This window comes from Scomber japonicus, chromosome 16, assembly GCF_027409825.1.
Source record: "Scomber japonicus isolate fScoJap1 chromosome 16, fScoJap1.pri, whole genome shotgun sequence".
In the NCBI taxonomy this organism is placed as follows: Eukaryota; Metazoa; Chordata; class Actinopteri; order Scombriformes; family Scombridae; genus Scomber; species Scomber japonicus.
This window is the reverse complement of record NC_070593.1, coordinates 20,245,215-20,271,404: the sequence shown is the minus strand read 5'-3', so window position 1 is coordinate 20,271,404 and position 26,190 is coordinate 20,245,215. Positions and strand designations below refer to the sequence as shown.

Here is a 26,190-nt window from a genome sequence, read left to right as displayed (position 1 = left end):
TAGACTTTTTTGTCATAAACACATCTTAAGCCTTAAAGTTTCATATGCCTGTTAAGTTGCAAATAGAATTGAGCAGATCATCGGTGAGCTATCTGGGGCAGTGACGCAGGTTAAAAATAATCCAGGGAACACATTTTGACTTTGAGTCCCAGTGAGTTCCTGTTATGTAGAAACAGGGATCTGTCAGCGACATGTACAGCCCATTCTTTTGAATGGGTGATATCATCATTGGATTCTTCTGCCATCTAGAAGGCCACAGAGATGCTTTTGTAATCACTTAAAGTCATCGCGTGCACATCTTAAAGAGTGTGCATGTGTTTTAAATATGTGTACAGAGGTAACGTATTGCATAGCACACCTGTTTCATGGGAGGTGCAAGACAGATAGATGCTGACCTGTAAGACTACAGTCATGGTTGGATGAGAAAAGCACATTGAGCGGAAACTCACACCAGTTGGGAGGGAATTTGTCCACCAGTTAGTGAAATGGAATGTGCTAAAGGAAAAAAATATTTCCAACCATCATTAGTTTTTATTGATTTTGGCAAGCAGGAAAGGTGGCATATGCACCAAACACAACCACGAGGCAGCTTTGTAGACTTAAAAGTTCATTTTACTCATTCCTTCCTTCGCTTTGCTCCCACTATCTGTTGCTCTCTTTTCTTGTGCTCCACAAAAATCACAAGTCTCTTTGGGCTGAGCCAGACACGGCAAGCCTGGATGCACTGCTTTTTTCCGTTAATAAAAGTCCTTCTTCTGAAGTAGAGAGTTCTAAATATTTTCCTCAGCTCGTTTCGAAGCCTCTGACAATTCACACTTGCCCTTCCTGCTCTGAAAATAAGAAACACTCTGCGGACACACAATGGAAAAACGAGAACTATGGGTCTACTCAAATTCATGAGGCACCTAAGCCTGGCTCCAAAACCCACCAACTAAACATGATCAATCATGTAACTTTGGGCCTGTTAAATGTATACTTCTGAAAACAGAAATATTTTGGTGGGTTTGTATTCACACGCATGTGGAAACTGAGCAGATATCTGGATGAAAGACTGCGAGGTAGCCAAGCGTGTTACTGTTTAGTTTACTTGCCAGCAGGAAAGCTGTACTGCTTATATTTCCAAAGGTATATTGGAAACATAGGCGGTTAAGCACACATTTAGCACAGATTCACATCTGAACAAGGCCCAAAGTCTACATTTTCCACCAGACCATCAATCCATCATTCCTCCTCTTTTGACCTTTATTCCTTTTTTATTTCTTGCAGTCTCAGCTGCTGGCAGAAGAATTGTTGTCTCTGATGAGACAGAGAAGACCATGAAGGTGACATGGCAAGCAGCACCTGGAAATGTAGTCAACTACCGTGTTACATATAAACCACAGTCAGGAGGACGCCAGCTAGCAGCCAAGGTGCCCGGTGGAAATACCTCCACCGTGCTAAGACGCCTTTCTCCTCTCACCACCTATGACATCACTGTTCTGCCAGTCTATCGTTCTGGAGAAGGGAAAGCAAGGCAAGGAGAAGGAACAACATGTACGTTGGTCAATAATTTACCATTCCACAAATGTTTCTTTTTATATTGCCAGGTTTTAGGATAAGTTTAGCTTTCTATTACAAACCACACTTACTCAACCACAAACTTCTCAAAAAATATAACAATGTATGTACATATTTGTTCTTTATGTAGATTATATGGTATTTAAAGATTTAATATGGAATATTTAATCATTCAGTTTTGTCTCATTTAGTTGTCTCATCGTTGCATCTCTCTCCTTTCCAGTGTCACCTTACAAAGGGCCCAGGAACCTTCAGACCTCAGAACCTACCAAGACAAGTTTCCGTGTAACCTGGGACCATGCTCCTGGTGATGTTAAGGGTTACAAAGTCACTTTCCACCCCTTAGAGAATGATATTGACCTGGGAGAACTTCTAGTTGGCCCCTATGACAACACTGTGGTGCTAGAGGAGCTCAGGTGTGTCTTCAAGCTGATGTAGTATATATTTTTGGCTTCTTAGTCTGTATAGCATACATCTGGTTGAAAAAATTCTGAAAATCATTTGTTGTTTTTTTCGTCTACAGAGCTGGTACCAAATACTCAGTGAATGTGTTTGGTATGTTTGATGGAGGAGAGAGTATGCCATTGGCCGGGGAGGAGAAAACCACACTTTCAGATGCACCTGAGCCTCCTCCTTTTGAGGCACCAGGTAAAATTACCCAACATTCTACTGTTTTTTTTTTTTTTACAATAAAACCCAAATATACTGTAGTTGTCAAAAAGTTGTCATTAGAATAGCAGAGGGACATTCTGGATGTTCAAAGTAATTTGTGTGTTTAATGAAAAGCAAACCCCAAGTGTCTCTAGTATGTTATGTTTCTGGACAGCAACAGTCAAACAGTGGAGACTATATCACATACTAATTTTTGCTAAGGAACATACACTCTAAACCCATGGCCCATAAAAGCTAGGGTTTCTCTAGATGCCTTTCCTCAAAGCTAATTGTCTCACGAAATAACAGATGTAATGGCAAATCCATCTGTCTGCTGCTCTTTCTTTGCTTTCTTCATGGTGTCACATTGGGCTTCCGCTTTTATTTCCAGTCCAAGTACAGCCAGTATAGATTTAAGCCATACGCGTATAATCTGTTTGCAGTTATAAAATGTTTTACTACCTCGTGAGTCAGAGAGCGGCAGGCAGTAAGTGTGAGAAGAGGAAAATGTTGTGTTTGCTGGAAGGAACTAAAAAGGTTAGCTTGACTGTTCAGCTGCATGGCCAGTCCTAATAAGGAGGCAGATCCCAGTGACACATTCCCACTCCAGAAGTTAAAATAGAGGAGCTGAAAAAAGTTCCCATCTCAATCCTTACATATTATTTCTTTTTTTGACTATAGTATGTACCTGTTTTAATACCTAGCTCTCTCTTTCCGTTTCTAATGATAAGCTTGACAAAAGGCTGTCTGTCATGGGGGTTGAGGTAAATGTTTTTGGGTAATGACCAGTCTGTAAATCAAATATGTAAACTCTTTTCAGTTGCAGACAGTGGCAGTTAATGTAACATCTGCCTATCCCAGTTGCACATCTGCAGCCCTCTTTTAGGTGCCAAGGATCAGATGCATTCCTCCTCATCACACAGGTGTTGGAAAACAAGATCTGAATATTACCCTGCTGCTATGAAGGGCACAGGAATCTCTCCAGTGAAGGCCTTTGATATGTCGTGGGCCATTAGGGGCATATCCTCCTGATTTGCCCCTGGGACTAGCAAACGGATCCTGCCAGGAGAAATACTGCCTCGACATGCCCCAACACAAGAAGATCATAATTATAGCACCTGGAAAATAAAAGTTTACTGATGAAACTTCCTAAGAAAAGGCAGAAATGTTGTAATACTTGAATGCTTGAAGATGTTGATTTTTAGGAAAATTGTTTGGATGTCATTTAATTTTGTTCAGTTTTATGTCATGAACTCTTCTCTCCTCATTTCCTTTACCTCTCACACTTCTTTGAGCACCTTGACTCTTACATCATTCTAATTTACACCATTCACTATTTTTATGTGAATAACATTTGAACATGGAACTGTATGTCATATTTAATTTCGGCCAATCAATGACATTACATTTTTTGCCTCTCAGATGTGATGTGTAAGACCACTGCACAGGCTGACATTGTGCTGCTGGTGGATGGCTCCTGGAGTATTGGGCGTCTCAACTTCAAGACCATTCGTGCCTTCATTGCCCGTATGGTGGGAGTCTTTGACATTGGCCCCGAAAGGGTCCAAATTGGTGGGTCTAGCCAGATTAAGCACAATTAAAGTAAACTGGTCATTCTTAATAAAAGTAAAAAAGGTCTCTGCGCATTAGTCTAAAAAGGTTTTTGGTGTCCTCAGGTCTCGCTCAGTATAGTGGAGACCCCAAGACTGAATGGCATTTGGACGCTCATAGAACCCGGGACTCTCTCCTGGAAGCTGTGGCTAACCTGCCATACAAAGGAGGAAACACCTTGACTGGTACTTTTTTTTTTTTAATTTACAAACATAAAACACAATAGGATGATTCATATTGTGTTTCTTATTTTATCTTACTCCAGATAGTTATTTTAAGAGGTTGCAATCATGGTGAACATCCATATCTTCATGCAGGTCTGGCTTTGAACTACATCCTTCAGAACAATTTCAAAGAGAATGTTGGGATGCGACCAAAGTCACGCAAGATTGGTGTGTTGGTCACTGACGGAAAGTCCCAGGACGATGTAATTGTCAACTCTCAGAACTTGCGTGATCAGGGCATTGAGCTCTATGCCATCGGTAAGCAGACAGCAGTTAAAAAAAAAAAATCGTTTTCCAATAAATGAGTAATTACCATTGACTTCATTCTTGCTCCTAAGGTGTGAAAAATGCTGATGAGTTTGAGTTGAGGTCCATTGCTACGGATCCGGATGACATTCACATGTACAATGTGGCTGACTTCTCCTTCTTGTTGGACATTGTGGACAATCTTACCGACAACCTCTGTAACAGTGTCAAGGGACCAGGTATGCATGACTTTACTCCAGAGTATGTACCCCACTGAGTGATCAAAGTTAAGGATGCAACAGAGAACATTGCTCTGAATTGCAAGGAAGCTGTCGACATTACAAAGAAAAATTATAGTAATAACCATGTATAGCCTAAGTCAGCTGCTCCATTCCCTAATATTCTTTCTGCTTTGCTGGAATAGGAAATCGTCTCGCCTTAATCAAACTCAAGAGCTGCTATTGCATACTGTAGGGGAAATTCTCGGGGAGGTTGTGGGTTCACAGTCCTAATAAGTACTGTGTTTGTGTTTTGTTCAGACTTATTACCACAGAGGCATGCTATGTTCCCATTAGTTTGTTCCCATGTGTTTTTGTTCTGCTTTAGTCTGTACAGTATAACTTTAATTTACAAAGTAGTGACAAACAGTTACAAACAGTAACAATGAGATTTATGAGAATGCACTGGTAGTTGGTGTTGTCGACGTTCATTAGCATATGAAACTATTTCTAAATGAACTACTGGCCTAAACATAAAAGAAGGAAACAACTAGGCATACTGTTGTACAATGATGTATAATATTCACTGTGATGGCCCATATCACATTTTTTTGGCTTTTTATGCTTATGCTTGAAAAGGAGGTGCTCCTGATGCACCCACTAATCTGATGACATCAGAGGTGACTTACGAGTCATTCCGAGCCACATGGACAGCACCCGATGGCCCAGTGGAAAAGTACCGTGTTGAGTACACAACTGTATCTGGGGCACAACAACAGGTATACCTGTCACACACCATAAATGTCTCTACTGTCACTAATTCAATCACACAACCATTTTTAGTAAGAGAAACACATTACCCTGTGCGGTTATTGAGTGGATGTTGGCTTAAATGTATCCTGACCCACTGTTTCTGAGAATAATGGGAAACTCCACTCAAACTTCTATTCCTAGACTCCTGTTTGTGTTGGCCTCTTGCTGTATGGGTGTCTTATTACATTACGATCTGACGTAGGGCAAGGAAACAAAAACACACAACTCTCAGTTTAGAGGATTAGAAAGCAAATACAGACTCCATGAGTGATAGCTCTATTGGCCAGCAGGGTCTTGGCTCCACAATGTGTGGAATGGATACATTTTGGTGTCTGAATCTAATTACATGTAGGATATGTTTGTTTTTGTCCAGCTTCCATGGTTTTTGTTTGACAGTGAACATAGTGGATGAGGTTTTATTTTTTGTTTATGGATCTGAAATTGAAGCACATGCTGAGCTTTCCTCAAGTCAAGATTTGTCTGCAGGGTTTTCTGGTTTTAATCGGGAAGATTTACAAAATGCTCAAGTTAATCCTGTGCAGTAAACACACTGAGCTTGATATATTGTTTTGACACTAAACTGATACTCAATGTATGGTAAAATATCCTTGGCACATGTTGTTTATGTGTTTGTTGGCTTTGTCATTTTTGGCTCAATCGGACCACTATATGACACTGCAACACAAACCACAGAACCTTAGAACTATCTACAGACATGCAAACATCATCAATAAAAGGCTTTTGACTCATTAGTGGAATGCCTTAGCAATGAAGTCTTGCAAAACAAGAAAAATAAGACTCCTTAACTTTACTCCTTACTTAATTGCTTTCCTCTAACTATACTCTCTGTTATTAGGTATTTGTGGATGGTACTGTGACCACAGTGGTTCTCCAGGGGCTCAGCCCTCTGACACAGTACCTGGTCAACGTCTACTCCGTGGTGGGAGAGGACAGCAGCGAGCCTCTGAAAGGAACAGAGACCACACGTATGTCTTCTCTTTCTGAGCTTTTGGCCAAATCATTTAATTCCACTTTTAAAAGAGAGGAATGTAAATCTAAACACAAATTACACAAAGATTACACACAACACTATTGGCTGATTTAGCTTTGATCACACATTGTAGATTTGACCATATTACGTTTAATGAAAGAAGCATTTTCTGAAATACAGAGGCTGTGCCATGTGAGGTAACCAAGATGAATGTGGTTGTCAGAAAACAGCAGTCTCAAATTGAGCAGGCTCTTAAGCACTAATGAACCTCTAGCCTTTAATTTTATGTACAGCATTTCCTTTTGAGCCAGCCGTCATAACTGAATCTTTCTGGCTCAGTTACATAAAGCATATTAATTGCTCTCATTGATTGTGATTCCTGTGTGGTCATTAATCAAACGTTCAAAGGTACAGTAGGTAGTATATGTGTCCTGTTTATAAAGCCATATGTGGCTGCAGAAAGATAGCAATAGTAAATTTAAATTAAATGCAAATTCAGAAGCATTTTACATGATTATGCTAGGGTTCAAGTGCAATCTGGACTTCTTTGTTTGTTTCTTTTAAGCTGCTGTTAATTGCTGTTTTATTGCTGCTCTCTAGAATAGCAAAGATTTAATAGCATTATATTGTATCTATAAAAGCGCTAATAAAACTACACTGATCGTTTAGTTTACGCAGTGTGAATGGCACACAAAAAGGCCTGAGAAACTCACTCTGCAATCAAAGAAACATGCAAAGAGAAATGTTAGTTTCTACGTATTCCTGTGAGCATATATATTTATATTTGGATGTTCTGTCTGTTTCACATGTGTGCCAATATGTATACACAACATACATATATATTCACAAATACAGGAAATCATTAAAACATCACTTGATTACTAATGCCTTTAATATTGCTTCCTGCATATCCAGTTCCCCTGAGTGCTGTGAGGAGTATGAATATTTACGATGAGCAGACTACCACCATGCGTGTGAGATGGGAAGGGGTGAGAGGTGCTTCAGGCTACATGCTGCTCTACAGCGCCCTCAATGCCACCCAGCCAACCCTTGACCAGGAGGTAGGAGTCATTCTGAAAATGCTGACAACAGTGTGAGTGAATGAAAGGGCATGCAGCCAGTCAGTTTTGGATAAGACAGATGTGAACAAGGAATAAATTACCAAATTCACATGTGTTTATGGGTGGACACAAAAGCACATTCTTGCATGGACTCATATGGACTGAGCACACATTGCTGAACACTAGAATTGACTACTTCAATCTACCTACCATCAGCAGTTTTTGACTAAATGATGTCGCACAGTGAAAATAACATTTTACAAAGCTACCAGTGTTTGCCTCACCATTCAGCAGACAAGGAAAAAGGGAAAATACAGAGGAACATTGTTAGTCACTAAGGGGTGGGTGCACCATGACCTCACTCGGCCAAGAGAACATCATCATTTGTTCACGAGGTGTCAAACCCAGTGGGTGAAAACCGGATTCAGCAGATGCACCGCAACAGAATATTTTTTCCGTTGTTGTTACCCAAATGTCTCTATGTATGTCACTGAGAAATTCCTTTCGTCCACTTCCCCTATGAACTATGTTGTTTGTTTGGTCTGGTCCCCATGCAGGTCAGAGTGGGAGGAGATACAACGGATGTCCAGCTGGTGAAATTATTCCCCAACACAGCCTACTCACTTTCCCTCTTTGCCCTGCATGGAGAGTCAGCTAGTGAACCGCTGACCAAGCAGGGAGTCACACGTATGTAGCTGCTGAATAACAAGTTTATTTCATTATTGTGTTATGTTAGTGATGATAGAAGACTAGAAGCTACATGTGCATGTTGACCCAATTAGTAGACAACAGTAATAAGCATGACCCTCAATAACTATGTACGCAGTGTGTCTATCTTATGGACGGAAAGTCTACTGGGGCCACTATGGACTCAACATCATCTTATTTATCTTTAACTATAATCCTGTCCTGAACTGAACACTAAACTTTGGCCTCTTGTTCAGGGCCCCGTCCTCCTGCGGGCGAACTGAAGGTTGAGGATGTCACCCACAGCACCATGAGGCTTATTTGGGATGCTGCGCCTGCTCCTGTACGCAAGTACCTCATCACCTACACGCCTCAGGATGGAGATCCTAAGGAGGTGAGTTTGTTTCCGATCTTTAGCTTTCTTTGGCATTACATACACCATGGAGTACATGTAAACAAGATGTTAGCAACCAATGTTTTTACCAATCCTATACTCATGTGTTTCTCATGCACTTGTGGGATTGAGGATGCTGTCTGTTTGAGCCATTAGATTTGATGGTGATGAATTTATATTTATATTTTTGACTGATCCCTTATTATATTGGCTTAGACAGTATAATGGAGACTGCAGCTGCTTGTGTGGACATTGGAGAATGTTCTGGAGTCCAATGAAAAGATTATGAAACTATAAGAACATGGTTTTGCAGGGGTCAGGGGGTCGTCATGGTGGTGTGGATTGGATGGATACTTTATGGTTGCATGTCCCCTTTTGGGAGTTCTTGGCCTACAACAGCGAACTCTGTGGTCGACTTAGCCATAAACCAGGTGGAGGTGATTCTAAAAGCTCTTCTGTTGGAAACACACATGTGAAAGTGACTCATGGGCTGAGGATTGCATTGTCAAAAGTCTTGCGTGCAGGGAGGAAGAACGTGCTGCCCAGAAAGTAGCAGAATGTTTTACTGACCTTATGGATCATGTGATAGATCCCAATAAGTGACAGCATGCCACTCAAAACCCAGGCGGCAGGATAAATTCTCTTAATGGTTCAAATTACATGTCTTTTGAGACTAATAAGTAAAAAAGGTCAAAAAAACATGCAGCAACTGTGTTGTCAAGTTAATGGATATTCAGAAGGAATTCTTTTAGTTCAGTTTCTTGAGGTTCAGCTAATAAAAGTAAATGGAATAAAGAGCAATAAAAACTGTATCGTATTTCTTATAACTGTTCCAGATGTTTGGTAAATTTTGTATCTTTTTATGTTTGTTGAGTGTCTGTCTTGTTTGTTTCCATTTACCTCCTGTTTTGTACCTTCAGGTTAAGTTTCCAACCAGTCTTATTAGGTGTGCATCACTGCTGTTGCCAGTATTTCTGGAAACAGAATCAAAGTTTTGCAAGACTTGGCAAAACTTGAAAATTCACTCAAAAAGTCTTTTATATTTGTGTTGATTGTGGGCAATAATATTTAACAATTGTGTTCAATTGTGTTCTACAGCTCGAAGTGGGAGGAGGTGTGACCTCCAGGAAATTGGACAACCTGATTTCACAGACCGAGTATAACTTAGCAGTTACTCCCATCTATGACGAGGGTCCTAGTCAGCCTATGTTGGGGGCAGCAACCACTGGTAAGAATGAAGATCGATTATCATTATAATGACACTTGGAAAAATAGCATTCACCCAATTTGCTTGATTCTTACTGAGATAGAGAACACACAGATCAAAGACATTGGATTGGTTGTCTTAACTTCCTTTCCTCTATTCTGTAGATGTGGTTCCTGCTCCGAAGAACCTGCGATTCTCAGAGGTTACCCAGACCAGCTTTAGAGCCACCTGGGAGCACGGGGCCCCGGATGTGGCTCTGTACCGCATTGGCTATACTAAGAGTGGAGACAACAACTTCCAATATGTAAGAGAAAACCAGCTGTCCATGATGTTTACATTTCTAATAAATCATACATGTATTTCTTGATGACTCCCACAGAAATGCATTGAAAAAGACTTCCAATTGGGACAGTCAGAACATCTAAAAAACAGACTTTTTGTACCAATCCAATTATAATCCCTCTAATATGGATCTTTTGTTGCTTGTCTTTGGTTTGTATTGGCTAAAACATTTTGTCAAGTACCTTCCCATATGCTATATTTGTGTTTTCCTCATCAGGCCATTCTGAACAATGATGAGACAACCCACGTCCTGGAGAACCTGGAGCCAGACACTCCATATGATGTGTCTGTGACTGCAATCTATCCGGATGAATCAGAGAGTGAAGACCTGTTAGGCACTGAGAGGACATGTAAGATACACACCCCAGCAGCTCTTTGATGACAACTTAACAATCACTTCAGTTAACGCTGTTTTGCCTCAATTGCTTGAAAGAATCTCAGTATTGGATCTTGATGAAAGACTAGACAAATTGTTAACCCTTTCATCTTACCTTCTGGAAATATGCTGAGTGAAATGTAAGGTGAAGGGTGTGCCCATTATACCTTTCTATTTCTGCCTCTGTAGTGTCCAAGCAAAGTGGTGCAAGTAAGTATATGTGTGATAAAGCAAGAGGATGCTTTTTCATTCAACTGGTGAAAGCATGTTTTATATTTTTGCCCAATCATCAGCTGTGTTGTTCACTGGTCAGTCGTCATTACATCATCAAGCAAGGCACTTAACCCATCCACTGCTCCAGTGGTGCTGTGCTGCAGCTGACACAGCCAATTATATTAAGTGTTTGTCTGTCCTTGTCTGTTCTTGTCTCATTGTCTGTGCAATTGTTCCAAAGGCTTTTCATGAGTTTGTTCGTAGTCGAAATGCCTGAAGATGGATTTCAACTGTGCATGCCCTGCAACAAAGGGATTTTTATCCCCGTATTTGAAGTCCTTTCCATCCTCCATCATTCCATCAACCATCCATCCATTCATCCATCAACTGCATTTATTGATGCATTTATCAGTTCATCCATTAATCACCTTTCCATCAATCCATTGCTGTTCATGAGAATCCATCCCTGCTTCAGAAAAGACCAAATCCCTGAGTTGGATTGTCTTTTCTTCTTTAAAGCTGCAATCCTTGATAAAAAATCAGTGACAGAGTAGAGTTGCTTTGTTCTACCATGAGCTAAAACGCATACATAACAAGTAGTAAATGAATGTATATTTTGATTACAAATGGGTAACTCTCGATCAAATAAAAATTCTCAAACATACTGAGGTAGACATCTAAACATGAGCTGAGCAGCATATCAAGGATTGTGTCTTTAAAATATTTTTTGAGGAAATCCATGGAGCAACTCCTCTAACTACATGTAATGACTAGACATATCGCCATTGTTGTAATTGTGATATGTGTGCGTCCCTTTTTCCAGCACCTAACGCACCTCCCACCAACTTGGTTGTGTTCAACGAAACAACTACCACTCTTAACGCCAGATGGACTCCACCCCCAGGCCGTGTCCAGAACTACAAAGTTACTTATGTACCAACCTCTGGAGGCAGGAGCCAGACTGTAAGTCATACAACAGACCAACAGACATATGCACCAATACACAGGGGGTTAAGTTACATTTTTAAAATATTGGCTACTTATTCCTCATTCTTAATGCTTTCTTTACATAACTTCATTTTTCATTTTTACTTCACAAATTGTTGTTCATGGCTCCTTGAGCTTTAACTCAATCAGTGGATTTGTTTTTTCTTCCAGAGCAGCTTTGCCTCCAAGAAATATATGTGCCCAGTTAAAACTCTGCCACTGGTGTTGCATTATTATAGTTTATATAAAGTCAAATCTCTTATTCTGTTGTTTGGAAATGGCATCAATGATATGGACAAACCCTTCCTAGTTTTTCCTCAATATTTCCTGACACTGCAGACTGTCTCCCACTGGTAATACATTTTTTGGCAGTCTTACTGAAAGCTTTTTTGGATGACAGTTTAATTTTTGGTTTCAATTTACTGTCAGACATTTCTCATTGCTTCCACAAACAAGACTTACAAAGGAGGCTAAATGGTGCTTATACACATGATCATACAAATGCACCCGCACTGATAAGCTGTGAAACAACCCCTAAATCATTATTATGTGTTCCAACCAACTTCACTAAAATAATATTCCCTAATCTCTACTTGGCATTTATGGGATGTGAGGAGTTGCTCAAGAAAGATTTATAAATTTGAAATACTAAAAAAGTTAATGACACATTTTGAGGGCTGATAATTTAATAGGTCTACGGGGAGACTCTGAACAGAGATTAAACATTTATCTGAGCTGTGATGTGATAGATTCACATGCAGTGTGTGATATTTGGCCATCTGCAAGTTGTGTGTGTGTATACATGGAAAATGGCATGCACTTGCTCAGTCAAGTCAGTGTATTTTGTGTAATGAGAGAGTACTGGGCCACAGGTGACATATATTATACAACTGATTGTGTTCAAAGTGCTGCACAAAACTGTGCTCAGAAACCTGCCTATTAGTTCACTGTATTTTTAGCCTGTTTTAACACAGCCCAGATGGCATCCAACATTTGTCACAGTGATGAATATGATACTTTCCTTATAATTTACCTTGTCAAACATTTTGCAAGAAACAGTTTTAACTCAGCTGGTGTTACTTACGTCATTTGTTGACCATTAGTTTCCCTTTTAACACAAGTTGGAATATTTTTCTCTTCATCACTTGATGAAATGTAGTTGTGCTGATTGCCTGGGTGATATCATGTAGAGTTGATGGAAAACTGGAAGCTAACAAACGAATATCAGCCAAGTGGTCTTGGTTCACTGTTAGGATAACCTAGTGAGTATTGCATTATTTTGTCTGGGACAACAAGTCTGTTTTCAGAAATATCTGACACACATTCTGCACTTGTGTACAAGAAAGCTATTGCAGTGCCAACTGATTAAAAATGTTTTCTTTTCCTTTGCTGATAAAAGAGTCAGCCAGTTAGTTGGGAAAGCTTCAGAGAGAAGTACAATGATTAAAGAAATCCACAGGAGATTAAAGCCAATGTATACATACAGTATCATACTTAAATCCATATGCAAATTCATTTTAATGGCTCCCATTGATATGTCCTTTCTCCTTATAGCTTAAGCCAAAAGAAGTGCAGTAAATTCATCACCAGTCATGACTGTTATGACAAGACATCCGACTGCTTGAGCCATCAGAGTAGAGATTTACCTTGGCCAGTGGGCTGTGTATTAGCCATGTCCAAAAGCACTCAAAACATTCCTCCTCTGATATATTGACAGTCTAGTATTTTGTAGGGAGAATTCTTTCCATTGGGTTATTGACATCAATTTAAGGAACCCATGGAGAGTTGTTAAACTCTTTTTCCCATCTTAGAAACAGATCGAATGTCTTTTCCTCTAACGGATACTTGGTTTGCAAATGGTTGTTTTTAAAGATATTGCATGACAGATGTATCTTGTAGTCAACTATTGACAAAAATGCAACAACTTTCCAAGTTTACACCTATACAGCTGAACTAGTAAGGTATTGTTTGAGAAGCCAAATGGACAGCATCAGTGACTGAATTGAGTCATATTTTTTATTTGTTGTAATAAAATACATTTCCTCCTCCTTAATTAGACCCAGGTTGGAGGGAAGAAGAGTACTGTCCTGCTTCCCAAGCTGACCCCTGACACTGAATACTCCATCAGCGTGGTTGCGGTTTACGCCCGGGGAGTCAGCAGGGACCTGAATGGCCTTGGCAAGACCAGTAAGTTGTCTTCCACTTTTGTTGCTTCCAAATGATAAATATTAACAGTGATACAGATATTCATTATTATTATGTCTACAGTTGTTGAGGTATTGGTGCGGCATGGCTACGTAGTACACTCATGTACATTTACCCAGAGCATTAGATCTTATAGACAAGTTTAAGTATGACTTTGCAGTCAAAATGTTGCTATTATGTTCTCTAAGTGTATCATACCATATCTTACTCCAGAGCCTTTGGGTGGTGTTAGAAACCTTCAAGTCATTGACCCCACTACCAGCACCCTAACTGTCCAATGGGAAGCTGCTGAGGGTAATGTGCGTCAGTATAGGATCTTCTATGTCCCTGCAGCTGGAGGAGAGGAAGAGATGGTAAGGAAAATCACCATAAACTAATTATTGCAATCACAAGGACTTCACCTCCACTGGCAAAAGCTAATTCTAATGCATGTTTTGTTTTACCTCTCTCAGGTGCAGGTGTCAGGCAATACATTTAGCACTGTGCTGAAGAACCTGCAGTCTGATACTGTCTACACAGTAACTGTGGTTCCTGTGTACGCTGCTGGAGAGGGACAGCGCATGTCTGAGAATGGCAAAACATGTAAGTACTGCACTCTTATGAACATTAAAGGTGAAAGGAATAAACACCACCCCCACAGGGAGGTTTAGATGCAGCCATTACATCCTTGGAAGAGAGCTCTCTGGGTTTAGAGAAGGCCCTGCAGACTGAGGAAGACGTGAGAATGACAGCAGTGGGATTTTTGTTCATGACAGCATTTTTTTTTTTTTGTTAACCAAACCAGGAATCCATTCATGTCTCTCCAGAATGAACTTACTGGCCTTAGCTGCTGGCTTGCTGTAGCTCTATGTCAGGGAACTTCAATAAGGCAGCCAGCTATAACTGATTTGTTTCATAGTATCTTCCAAAGCCTTTTAAAATCTATAAGCCAAGCCAAACTGATCAAATGTCATTCGTTTCTCAAGAGCAGAATAAATGCAATTCACACCTTACATATAAAAGGTAATATAAAACATAACATAAAATGACAGTATTGAGCTCATTCTGCTTAGTTTGAACTTTGTTGGAGAGCACAGATTTTCCAGTTTCTCCCACAGTTTTTAAACCACCAACCTCTGCTGGGAATGAGTCAGCATTTTGTGGGGTGATTGCGTAGGAAGGAATTCCTCCGGGCTGGCAGCATTATAATGGTGTCTCCTCTCTCTTTACCGTAATATTGTCCATTTATAGGTTGGAATGAAGGGTAGTGGTCAGGATAATGGTGTGGCTGGGGAGTGGGGGAAGGGATATATTGAGTAATTGGCTCTCCTTTGGGAAAAAGAAACAGAGGGGGGTAGAAATGAATGGAGAGCATTATATGTTTTATGGCTCTTAACTTGGATAAGGTCATCCTCCATTCCTGCTACTGTTACCCCCATTTTCCTCTCTGTGGCAATGGTCCTTGATGTTCAGTGGCTTTTTCTTAGACATGGTAATCAAACTCTTTTACTGTATGTACAGTATATCAGATCATGCTGCTATGAAACCTTGTTACCTAGTTGGCTTGGTTACCAGTGCCTAACATAAATCCAAACTGCAGTTCTTCAAACCCCTCTCATCTCATTCAATTTAAAGAAGAAGTCACACTCATCTTTGAGCACTGCTCAACTGTTTATTGTGTCTTAAAATTCAAAGCAACTTTGTAAGCAACAGGCTTTGGTCTGTGAAACTTTTAAAGTACGGAAGGTCTCCCACTATGTCTTCCCTTCTGCATTTATGGGGTTCTAACGGGGGAACAGCACAAAGTCCCTAAGCATCTGCTTTGCCTTTTAGAAGGCAAGCTCCACATGGGGCTTCACATAAGTGTATCCTTTTCATTAACCTTTAGGGCACTAACAGGAAGTGTCCTGTTGACAGCAGTTTTGTTGAATAATGTATTAAACTACTCTCTGTTGGTTTAGGAGCAGTATTGTTCACATTTTATGAAATTTTCTCATGCAGTCATTGGACTTTTCTGGCTAGCCTCATCCATGTTTTGTAAACACAGATAAAAGGAGAATTATAGTACCACTACTGACGAGATTCACAAAACTGTAATTTAGACTCTAGTGAATATGCTTCAAGACATTGCTTAAAATAAAACCAGACAATAACAGAACACAAATAAGAATAGGAATATACTTTCAAGCATTACCACATACCTATTTGTGTAGTACTATGGGTATTATCTTTAATTTACTGACTCTGTCCATTCCCCACTTAAAAGTACCTGACCTGAACAATCTGTCTGTTTTTGTCTCCTCCTTTTGCTTTATTTCATCCTTTCTCTCCATCTATCCTTCCAATCTGTACAAACCACTTATGCTGCTGACTTTTAACCTCACCCTGTCATCATTCTTAACTCTCTGTATAACCATCCTGTCATCACCCTTCTCACTTTCTTTTTGCTTTACCCTATCCTAATCCTCACCTTTCACTACCTTATCTGTCTTTCTGCCTTTAATTGTCTTCTTACCACCAAACATTCCTGGCTGTGTAGTGGAGCGTAGCCCTGTCAGGAACATCCAGGTTTTCAACCCTACAACCAACACTCTGAATGTTCGCTGGGAAGCTGCCACAGGCCCAGTTCAGCAGTACCGGGTGGTCTATTCTCCTATCACTGGTGCCAGACCCTCTGAATCGGTGAGTTTTCATCCAGCAAGTGGGAAAAAGTGTAGCATGGCATTTATGCATACAAAGACAATAGATGTACAGTTGGTGTAGTATTTCACGCTAAAAAAATTAAATATATTTTAATTTAGTTTGCCAGCAAATGCTAAATCTCAACGCGAATTTACAAACACTGAATTAATTAGGAGAATTAGAGCACATCTGCCTGGAGGTGTGAGTACATGTGGCCCAAGCAACAACCCATTTTTGAACAGCATTTACAGTAAGCCATGTGTCATTAGGAATGAAACAGCCTCATCCTGAAGTGTTTAAAGCAAAACATTAGTCTGTTCACCAAATGGCGTGTTTGTTGCTGTTACAGTTACTGCCGGTTGAATTCTGTTTAAGTTTTAAACCAAGACTGTGTTCATTAAAGCAGACATTCTTTAATTGCAACTCGCTTTCTCTGCACGGTATGTGGCATCTGGCACCAGTGTGCCCACATCTTCACGTGGTAAGGATTTCTGGGCTGCCTAAAGAATCCATAAACAACTTTTGAAGTGTTACTTGACGTTGCATCGTTAACTCCAGCATATGCCAGAAAGCCTGCACCAACAAGACTTTGGTTCCTTCAATGAGACGCTAGTAACATAGTCTTTGAAGAGCGAGGAATACTCTCGTTTATTGATAGAGAGGTGCACTTTGCCTTTACCCTTATTCATTAGCACATTTATGGCAGGCTCAAGCCTTTTCCATGGTTGGAGCCAATGATGTGCGTCACCAGCAATGTGGCCTTTTTCAGCCAGGACCATCAAATTGAAAGCCAGTTGGAGATTTGTAGCACAAATTACCAGTTTTACCGGTCGTTGCCTGTGATATTATTTTATACTTAGACTCTCAAGCACATCAGTACATTTTTGACCAGGAGAGATGGGAGCAGATTCACCCTCCCAATTGCTTGTGTAGCACTCTTTTTCACACAACATACCAACACAGAGATCCCCCTACACAAGCGCTCATTCCTCCCCCTTCCTCGTTCACTTAGAGGTTATTACCAGGCCAGAACCCTCAAGGCGCACTGACCTTACTGTGTCCAACTAACCCACAGACAAAAAGAGAGTGCGGAGGAGGTGGCCCCTGGGTTAAACACCGGTGCCGGCTGTCAAACCCCCCTTTCACCACCACCACACCTCTGAACATCAAAGGAATATTTGGCTATTCCTTTCACTCAGTGCTGACAGCTAGGGGTTGTTGAGATAGAGGGAGGCGTCAGAGGGAATGTTCAACATAATTAGCTGTCAGAAGAGAGGGCAAAGGTCTTTATGTGTGTTGGGCAGGGGCTCTACATCACATCTACACATCTAAAAAAAAAAAAGACTGGTTGTTAAAAATGAACATGTCACACTGAAACGCTCCAAAAAATGTTGACTCCTGACATGTTTGGTGTTTCTGTGCAGGTTGTGGTACCAGGGACTACCACTACAGCCCTGCTGGAGCAGCTACTCCCAAACACTGACTACAATGTTGGAGTGGTTGCCTTGTACAGTGACGGTGAAGGACCCGCTATCAGTGATGCTGGCAAAACACGTAAGAAACCTGGGCCAGTGTGTTTAAAGGCAGTGTTTGAATAGGAAAACACCCATATGATCATATCATACCTTTTAGAGTATGAGTGCAGGACTAGTGGAAGTATTTCAGCAATTAATAACTAGCCTCAGTTGTTGACCACAGCACAAACACGTTGTTTTCGACTTTTCCTCCCTCAGTTCCCCGTAGTGGTCCTAGGAATATCCGTGTATATGACCCCACCACCACAACTCTCTCTGTGAGCTGGGAGCATGCTGAAGGTCCTGTCATGCAGTACCGCATCACTTATGCCCAGACTGTAGGAGACCCCATTGAGGAATATGTAAGTATATATCCACAGAGAAAAAAAGCTCTATTGTCAAGAGTGACAGATATCCAGTTTTTTAACCACAGTCTAGATTGAAACAAAAAGACAAATGTGCTTTGTTACTACTATGTTCTTGATGAGTTCTGTTATTAACCAGTTTCTTAATGTGATATGTCTTATATCTTGTAGACTACAGTACCAGGGAACAGAAACAATGTGGTCCTACAGAACCTGGATCCAGACACTCCTTACAATATAAAAGTAACTGCCATCTATGCTGATGGACCAGGAGGAGAGCTAGAGGGAGATGGACGCACAGGTACAAACTGTTCAATCTGTCCAACCATGTGTGTGTGTGCTTTACTGTGCTACATCATATGTGTATCTATTAACCTGATGCAGAGAGCATTTAAGGACATGCAATTAAGCACATGGACACACACGTACTAAGAATATAATGGAGTGCTTCAAACACACATGCAATCTCCAGAGTGTGGAATACACAGCAGAAAATCTGAATAGACTGATCCATTGATTACGATCCTGAATCATTGTAGCAAAAATGGAATAAGTGAAATTCTTGACTTTTCACACAGGCCAAAAGCACCAAGAGTCTTTGCCAGAGAATTATGAACTGGCTGTACTCCAGTCAGGGAGATCTCATGCCTGCAGGACTGGCCAGTGTCTTGCCTAATTTTGTCCTTCAAACAAAAGAAACCCTATTTCATTTTGTAATACCGCTCTGCTCATTAAAGTGACTTTTCTTTCCCAATTCTTCCTCTGTGGTTGAATTTATCATTCCCTTGATCACACAGTGAGATATTTAACTCATAAATAAAAGGCTTTAATGAGCAAAGAGCTATAATACAGTAATTACCCTGCTGACAGTTCACTAATACTGAATACACTGATTATTCCTGCATCCCACTGCAATGAATTACAGCCTTAGTTGACTGTGCTGTACTGTCTTTTTTCCTACAGTGGGTATGCTTGGCCCCAGGAACCTCCGTGTATCTGATGAGTGGTACACCCGCTTCAGGGTGTCCTGGGACCCCGCCCCCTCCAGGGTTAACGGATACAAGCTTGTTTACCAGCCTGAGGGTACGGACATGTCTTTGTGTTAGTTGCAAGAGAAAATGTGTAATGTGTGTTTTGCATGGTGTAGTTAAGTTTCTTTTTAATACAAACACACATGGAGACTTTTAAAAATCTTTATGTGTCCTTTCAGGCTCTGATGAGTCGATGGAGACATTTGTTGGAGATGTGACCTCCTATCAACTGCATAACCTGAAACCTGGAACTACCTACGACCTGAAAGTGCTGGCACAGTACAACACAGGGTTCAGTGAACCTCTGATTGGCCAAGGCACCACATGTAAGTTAATAATGTTATTATATATAACAGGATTATGTGCAACATTTAAATGAACGACTGCAGTTTTGAATGGCAGATGTTACAACCTATTGTCTTGCAAATACACTAAGAATGATACCTCCCTTCTAGTGTACCTGAATGTGACAGACTTGACCACCTACAATGTTGGCTATGACTCCTTCTGCGTCAGATGGGCCCCTCACAGAGCAGCCACCTCCTACAGACTCAAAGTCAATCCCTTTGACAGTGAGTGCATTGCTGTTTATTTTTTAAAGAAGCCTTGTTGAATTTGACTTGGAATTTGTTTTGATTGCTGTACCATGAATTTGTCTTCTCTCTACTTCCTTTTCCCACTGCTTTTCTTCCCCTCCAGCCTCCAAGAGTGGAGCTCAGGAGATCACTGTCAGAGGCTCAGAGAGCAATTACTGTTTCGATGGCTTGACCCCTGACACTCTCTACAATACCACTGTGTACACCCAAACCCCCAACCTAGAGGGACCAGGAGTCAGTGTCAAGGAGAGGACACGTAAGATAACATCCTCTGTGCCAGTTTAATACTAATGTATGACAGGACATGGCCACAAAATAGTCACTTTCAATTGTGTGCTTATGTCTTTATTTTCTCTCAAAGTGTTCAAACCCACCGAGGTGCCAACCGAGCCTCCCACCCCTCCTCCTCCAGCAACAGTCCCCCCTGCCCTAGATGGTAAGGAGAGCTTTTATATCTGTATCTAACTGCTTAGATAGTAACTGTGAAGTAGCTGAGAATAACATCATTGTACCTGCAACACAGTGTGCAAAGGTGCCAAAGCTGACCTGGTCTTCCTCATTGATGGTTCTTGGAGTATTGGCGATGAAAGCTTCAACAAGGTCATCCAGTTTGTCACAAGCATGACTGGAGCCTTTGATGTTATCCACCCTGGTGGCATGCAGGTAAGCATAAACCTTGGTGCTGTCTTGAATGTTTATTTCTCTGTACGTTTGGTTGGGCAGTCGTACTCATTCTCTTGACATGTTTGTTCTCTTTGAACAGGTTTCATTTGTGCAATACAGTGATGATGCCAAGACCGAGTTCAAGCTGAACACTTACCATGACAAGGGCATAGTGTTATCAGCATTGCAGACTGTCCGCTACAGAGGAGGAAACACCAAGACAGGTACAGAACTGCATCTTAGCAAAGTTTTTTTACTCAGAAGAAGATGAATTGCTCGGGTTTTACGTTTTCTGTCCTGTCTTCATCCTCTCCATCCTTCTCCTCCACCCAGGCGTTGCTCTGAAGCATGTCTTTGAGAAGGTATTCACCTCAGACAGTGGTATGAGGAGGAACGTCCCTAAGGTGTTGGTGGTGGTCACAGATGGACGCTCCCAGGATGATGTCAAGAAGAGTGCTGAAAAACTGCAGCATTCTGGTATGTGTGGAACTTTTAATCATTGTCATGTGTGGTTTGGTTTGCATTGTATGTACAGCACATATGTACACTGTAGTAGTAGAACTGTTTTGAATTATCCAAATTTGCTTGGAAACTTAGATTTTCTCCATAGGTGCCAACATTTGTGGCAGATTTAATAAACTCAATAAGCTAATGGTTATTAAAAGCTTCCCAATGCTCTTTGTTTTTTTGCATGTTTTGCCTTTGCAGGATACAGTGTGTTTGTAGTCGGTGTGGCCGATGTGGACATGTCAGAGTTGAGACTTATTGGCAGCAAGCCAAGTGAAAGACATGTGTTTGTGGTTGATGACTATGACGCTTTCGCCAAGATCCAGGACAACCTGATCACCTTCATCTGCGAAACAGCAACTTCCAGTAAGACACAGATTAATGTATTATTTAGTTTTGTAGCATTCACGGAGTAGAACAGAAAGTTCACTCATATATTTCAACAAATCTGCTGGAGATGAATCACATTCCTTAAACCTTTATCTGTTTTTCCAACCACTTATAAAATCTCGTTCTGTTTTAGCTTGCCCTCTGATCTACATCAATGGATTCACCACACCTGGTAAGCATATAGCATCACTGCAGAAGCATTAATCCCTATGTAGCTTGTTATTGTAACTAAAATGGCATTATGTGAGAGGATTTCTATATTCCTATTTCCATTTTCTCAACATGGATTTACTCCCTTCCAGGTTTCAGGATGCTGGAGGCTTTCAACATCACAGACCGGACATTTGCTGGCATGAATGGTGTGTCCATGGAGCCAGGCTCGTTCAACAGCTACATTGCCTACAGACTACACAAGGACTCCTTCCTAAACCAGCCCACCAAGTAAGAAAAAATATTTGTGTGTGTCAAATAGAGGGAGTGTGAATATTCCCAGCCTTATCTCCTGTGCACTATAATACTGCACAGCCCACGGCCATTATTCATAATGATGTTCAATAGCCTCTGTAGTAAACACTACAGTGGGCTCATTGCCCTTTGGCAATGAGCCCACACGTTAGCCGTATCTGTTGTTGCAGCTTTTGGAATATGAAGTGCTAACAAGACAAAACCCTCTGTTGTAGAATTAAAAAGTCCCTGGTCCAGGTTCTCCTCCCACCAATGTCATGCTGGGAGCAAACAAATCAACCCTTGGTCAAGAGCTTTGTCTCTTTATTAGTTCCACTAAAGTTAGTTGGTACTAAACAACAAGAGACTTGCACCAGTATCTAGACCTCTTCAGCATACTTTGTTAATATGTTTATAATGATGCATATTTTGTGTGCGTGGCTGCAGCCATTGACTTAATGCGCACAAATGGAAACACTTCGAACTGCAGCAAAGGAGAGAGGACAGAAAATACTTTCAATATGTGAGCAATTTCTTCAAGGCCGGAGGCAATACTGGCAATCATTTACAGGTTCTGCAGCCTATGTGGCAGACTGAATGATCTATCACTGTAGAGAGATTTAATGGTCATGGTCCTCTGTTTAATTTCTGACATGTTGATAGTCTGACTTCTAGTATAGTGAGGCCACAGTTCTGAGTCATGACTCATGTGTGTATGTTTTCAACCACAACAGGGAGATCCATCCGGAGGGTCTTCCCCCATCATACACCATCATCATGCTCTTCCGCCTCCTGCCCGACTCACCATCTGAACCTTTTGATATCTGGCAGATTGCCAACAAAAACAACAACCCTGAGGTCGGGGTCACCCTCAACCGTAAGCCATCATGTTTGGGCCCTCAGCAGTGGGGGGAAGTTGCTGTAGCTGACCCAAAATATATAGAGCTGTACAACTGTATTCTGCTGCTTTCTTCCTCTGTTTAACTCTAAATCTATTTACAGACAGGCAAAGTTAATTGAGCTTGTTCAGTTATAAGCAGCATAAATAGTGGACACATATTGAATTTAATATGACTTACTCTAGTCCACTACTCTGAATTTGATTTTGATTTTGGATTTGGCTTGATTTTGTCTTTCTATATTTGAAAGTCCTTTATTCTTAGATAATCTTAAAAATCTTTTACAAATGTGCACTTACTCACGTGGTAAATGCATGCAAATAATTACGGGCATGGACCTAATCCCTCCAAGCCCTCTCTTTATCCCTCTCTTCTCTCTACAACCATGTGTTCTATATAGTCTTGTCGGTGCCTTGCGTGCCACCGCATCGTAACACTGTCAGGGATTCATCAGTGGCTCTTCTCTTTTCAGCTTCCAGCAAAACAATCTCGTTCTACAACAAGGACACCAGAGGAGAGATCCAGAAAGCCACTTTTAATGAGGAGCCAGTGAAGCGGGTTTTCCATGGAAGCTTCCACAAGGTAAACACAATACAAAATTCTTAAAGAGAGGAGAACTGTGTGCACCACATAGTGATATTATTAAAGTTTGGCTTTAATATGATAGACTTTAAGTCTGCCTAAGAATCTTTTGTGGTCACCTGTGAGTTGACTATCCTTTTACAGATTGTTTTCATTCTGTTCACTTACTTTCACATATATTGCTTTTAAATCATTTTATATGTCTCTGTGTAACTTTTATGCCTCATTTAATTTGGTTGAATAACCCTTTAATGTGAAGATCTGATAAATAGCCCATGCCGTTTAAGTGTATCATGTTACCTGTCAAAAAATGTCCCTGCTATCAATCTTACAGCATAGGTCTGATATCAAAATGGTATTTTGGCATTTTTTTATGATTTGACATTAAGCTTTGTTTTCTTAGACCAAGGGCAGTTAATTTGATAGATGAGCTGTGAAGGCTGTGAATAAGTTTAAAGAGAGGTTGAAGGAAAATTATGATGCCTCAGTGACAGAGCATAATGTGCAAACTGTTATAGTTAACAATGGAGGTCTGAACACATCAAGACTGGAGACTATCCTGGTAGTTGTTAAGTAAATTCCAAAGTCTGCTTGTGACAGTCAGGAGAATGGATCCATTTTCATTGGATTTAACTGAGCGGGGTTCAGATATGGCATGAGGCATTTAAACATACAAAATTACATTCAAAAGTCTCCTTATTTCTCACAAAATAAGCCATCTTAATTAAAAATGGATTAGGAATACTTAGTAACTGTGGGGGCATGCATATTATTGGCTGAAATACAGTCAAAAGTGTCTTGAAATGTTGAATTATGATGTTTCCCACAAAAGCATCTAGAGGAGAACGTCGGCAAACTTTTGGATGTTCCGTGCCATTTTTCAGTGTTTTTAAAAATCACAGACCTGAGCACCAGTTCATTTTCATAATGCGCCTTTATCTGTTTATTTATTTATTGCTGCCGCTTGTCTCCCTGTCTAGATTCCACATGCCAAAAGATTTGTACTAGGCACACACACACACATTATTATTTGTGTAAACATAATGACTAGGGCACAAAAGAAAATTAATTCAATCTTACCGATTTAGTGCAACCCTTGTCTCTGTTTTCTTTGCTGAACTGCATGATCTCTGGTCCGTATGTGAAGACTTTCAGTTGGATGCAAGCCTTTGAGTGGTCCGTTGTCATACGGCTGCATATGGGACTCAAAAGTAACTTCATATGTGAGAATATTTAGTCAAACTTGATTGATATCGTCAGTTTCCAGGCTCTCTGAATTTAGATGCCCACAGTGAGGATCCGTTGAGTTCTATCTGCTGCACATCGAACTCCTCAATCCCTATTCACTGTTATGGGGACATGCTGTTCTCCTTCAAGTGTTTTGGATTTATCAAAAAAGAAAACAATGGGCCGTGTTGCTGGAAGTCCTGAAATCTGGCACAGAACTCCGACTCCAGCTCCAGGAGTGGTATGAAACACCACGTTAAACGTGTGTGCTCTCTTGTTGTCAAAAACAATGGTGTATTTTGAGAGAAATTGATTATTTCAGTATTATTTTAAATCAAATTGGTCATCACCACTAGGCAACATTTTATAATAAAATGTTTTTTTTTATGTTTTAGTATAATCAAAATGTATTTTTTATTAAATTCCTCCAGTGCCTGTGTTAATGGCCTTAGGGTGATGACCCCTAATCTCTGAAACAGATCTTTGCAATCATAGCATATTTATGCAATAAATTAAGATTGAACTCCCTTAGTTCAGCACTTATTAGAAGAGTCATTAACATTAACTACACATCATCAAACAGTATGTCATAAACTCTCATCTAACTTGAAATAATCACTCACAGTGATACTATTGTTGTGCAAACCCTTTGTTCTTCTTCTGGGATTTTACCACTACATCAGGCTCACATGCCAACTTAACAACCATGATAAACAGCATTTGTATAGCATGGAGTCCCTTGGGTCAACAGCAAGAGGTACAAAGAGACATCAAATGCTTTCACATCCAACTCAAAGTAGCAGAGAATGTAAAACATCCTTTGTTATGTTCCACACAGTTGGGCGCAGAGAGTAGAACAATGAAGGACAGTATATTTTCATACCGACCTGGAATTACTTATCATGCTAGATTCATCACTGAGGAAAAACAACTGGTTCCAATGTACTTGAAGTCACGTCCAATTGCATTTGAATTTATTGCCAAGGACAGTGTGCCCTTTATTTATTACACAGATCCCCTTTTTCCTAAGGTGATCAAAGTGAATGACCCTTTTCAATGTTCAAGGGTCTTATCTGACATCAGAGTCCATTTCTGGACATTACAGACTACAGTTGTTTGAACTGAGGGACTGATTGATGAAAGCAATAAATTGGGCACTAGATCAGAGTGTACTGTAAATGGCTTTTTAGTTTGACCATTTAGCATCTACGCAACTAATTGTAGGATAGTCATGAATAAATTGGACCTTCAAAAATGTTTGGTCGGGACTAAATGTCAATGACATCACCGCTGTTCTAGTTGGACAGCAGCCACATCTGTGTGCATACATATATTTGTGTGTGTTCTCTGAGTCTGTGGCCGTTGTGGAGACTGTAGTCTGAATGTACACTGGGTGGCTAGTTTGTGGTAAAATAGTTGCCTTTCACTGAGCTGCAGCGGTCTACCTAGCTGCTTATTTACTGCTGTGCTGAGTAAGTGCCACTGCTGACTGCTGTGGTGGTGTGTGTTTACATGTTGTCAGTGGTTT

At 40.6% G+C, this 26,190-nt stretch overlaps 1 protein-coding gene across 1 annotated transcript in view; it reads left to right on the top strand.

Moving 5' to 3' along the window:
* Positions 1-26,190, top strand: part of col12a1a (collagen, type XII, alpha 1a) — a 57,300-nt gene that overhangs the window by 17,338 nt on the left and 13,772 nt on the right. The window contains exons 15-51 of the mRNA XM_053336107.1: positions 1,267-1,533; positions 1,781-1,973; positions 2,081-2,205; positions 3,631-3,780; positions 3,885-4,004; positions 4,137-4,301; positions 4,382-4,528; positions 5,147-5,286; positions 6,177-6,306; positions 7,227-7,372; positions 7,930-8,059; positions 8,317-8,453; positions 9,552-9,681; positions 9,825-9,964; positions 10,220-10,352; positions 10,568-10,588; positions 11,415-11,554; positions 13,636-13,765; positions 13,997-14,136; positions 14,236-14,365; positions 16,302-16,444; positions 17,869-17,998; positions 18,178-18,320; positions 18,495-18,624; positions 19,287-19,406; positions 19,534-19,680; positions 19,810-19,926; positions 20,054-20,206; positions 20,312-20,386; positions 20,474-20,613; positions 20,714-20,837; positions 20,947-21,090; positions 21,322-21,486; positions 21,644-21,682; positions 21,813-21,951; positions 22,689-22,831; positions 23,326-23,435. Of these exons, the coding sequence (XP_053192082.1) occupies positions 1,267-1,533; positions 1,781-1,973; positions 2,081-2,205; positions 3,631-3,780; positions 3,885-4,004; positions 4,137-4,301; positions 4,382-4,528; positions 5,147-5,286; positions 6,177-6,306; positions 7,227-7,372; positions 7,930-8,059; positions 8,317-8,453; positions 9,552-9,681; positions 9,825-9,964; positions 10,220-10,352; positions 10,568-10,588; positions 11,415-11,554; positions 13,636-13,765; positions 13,997-14,136; positions 14,236-14,365; positions 16,302-16,444; positions 17,869-17,998; positions 18,178-18,320; positions 18,495-18,624; positions 19,287-19,406; positions 19,534-19,680; positions 19,810-19,926; positions 20,054-20,206; positions 20,312-20,386; positions 20,474-20,613; positions 20,714-20,837; positions 20,947-21,090; positions 21,322-21,486; positions 21,644-21,682; positions 21,813-21,951; positions 22,689-22,831; positions 23,326-23,435 (4,976 nt within the window). The remainder of the gene's footprint in view (positions 1-1,266; positions 1,534-1,780; positions 1,974-2,080; positions 2,206-3,630; positions 3,781-3,884; positions 4,005-4,136; positions 4,302-4,381; positions 4,529-5,146; positions 5,287-6,176; positions 6,307-7,226; positions 7,373-7,929; positions 8,060-8,316; positions 8,454-9,551; positions 9,682-9,824; positions 9,965-10,219; positions 10,353-10,567; positions 10,589-11,414; positions 11,555-13,635; positions 13,766-13,996; positions 14,137-14,235; positions 14,366-16,301; positions 16,445-17,868; positions 17,999-18,177; positions 18,321-18,494; positions 18,625-19,286; positions 19,407-19,533; positions 19,681-19,809; positions 19,927-20,053; positions 20,207-20,311; positions 20,387-20,473; positions 20,614-20,713; positions 20,838-20,946; positions 21,091-21,321; positions 21,487-21,643; positions 21,683-21,812; positions 21,952-22,688; positions 22,832-23,325; positions 23,436-26,190) is intronic.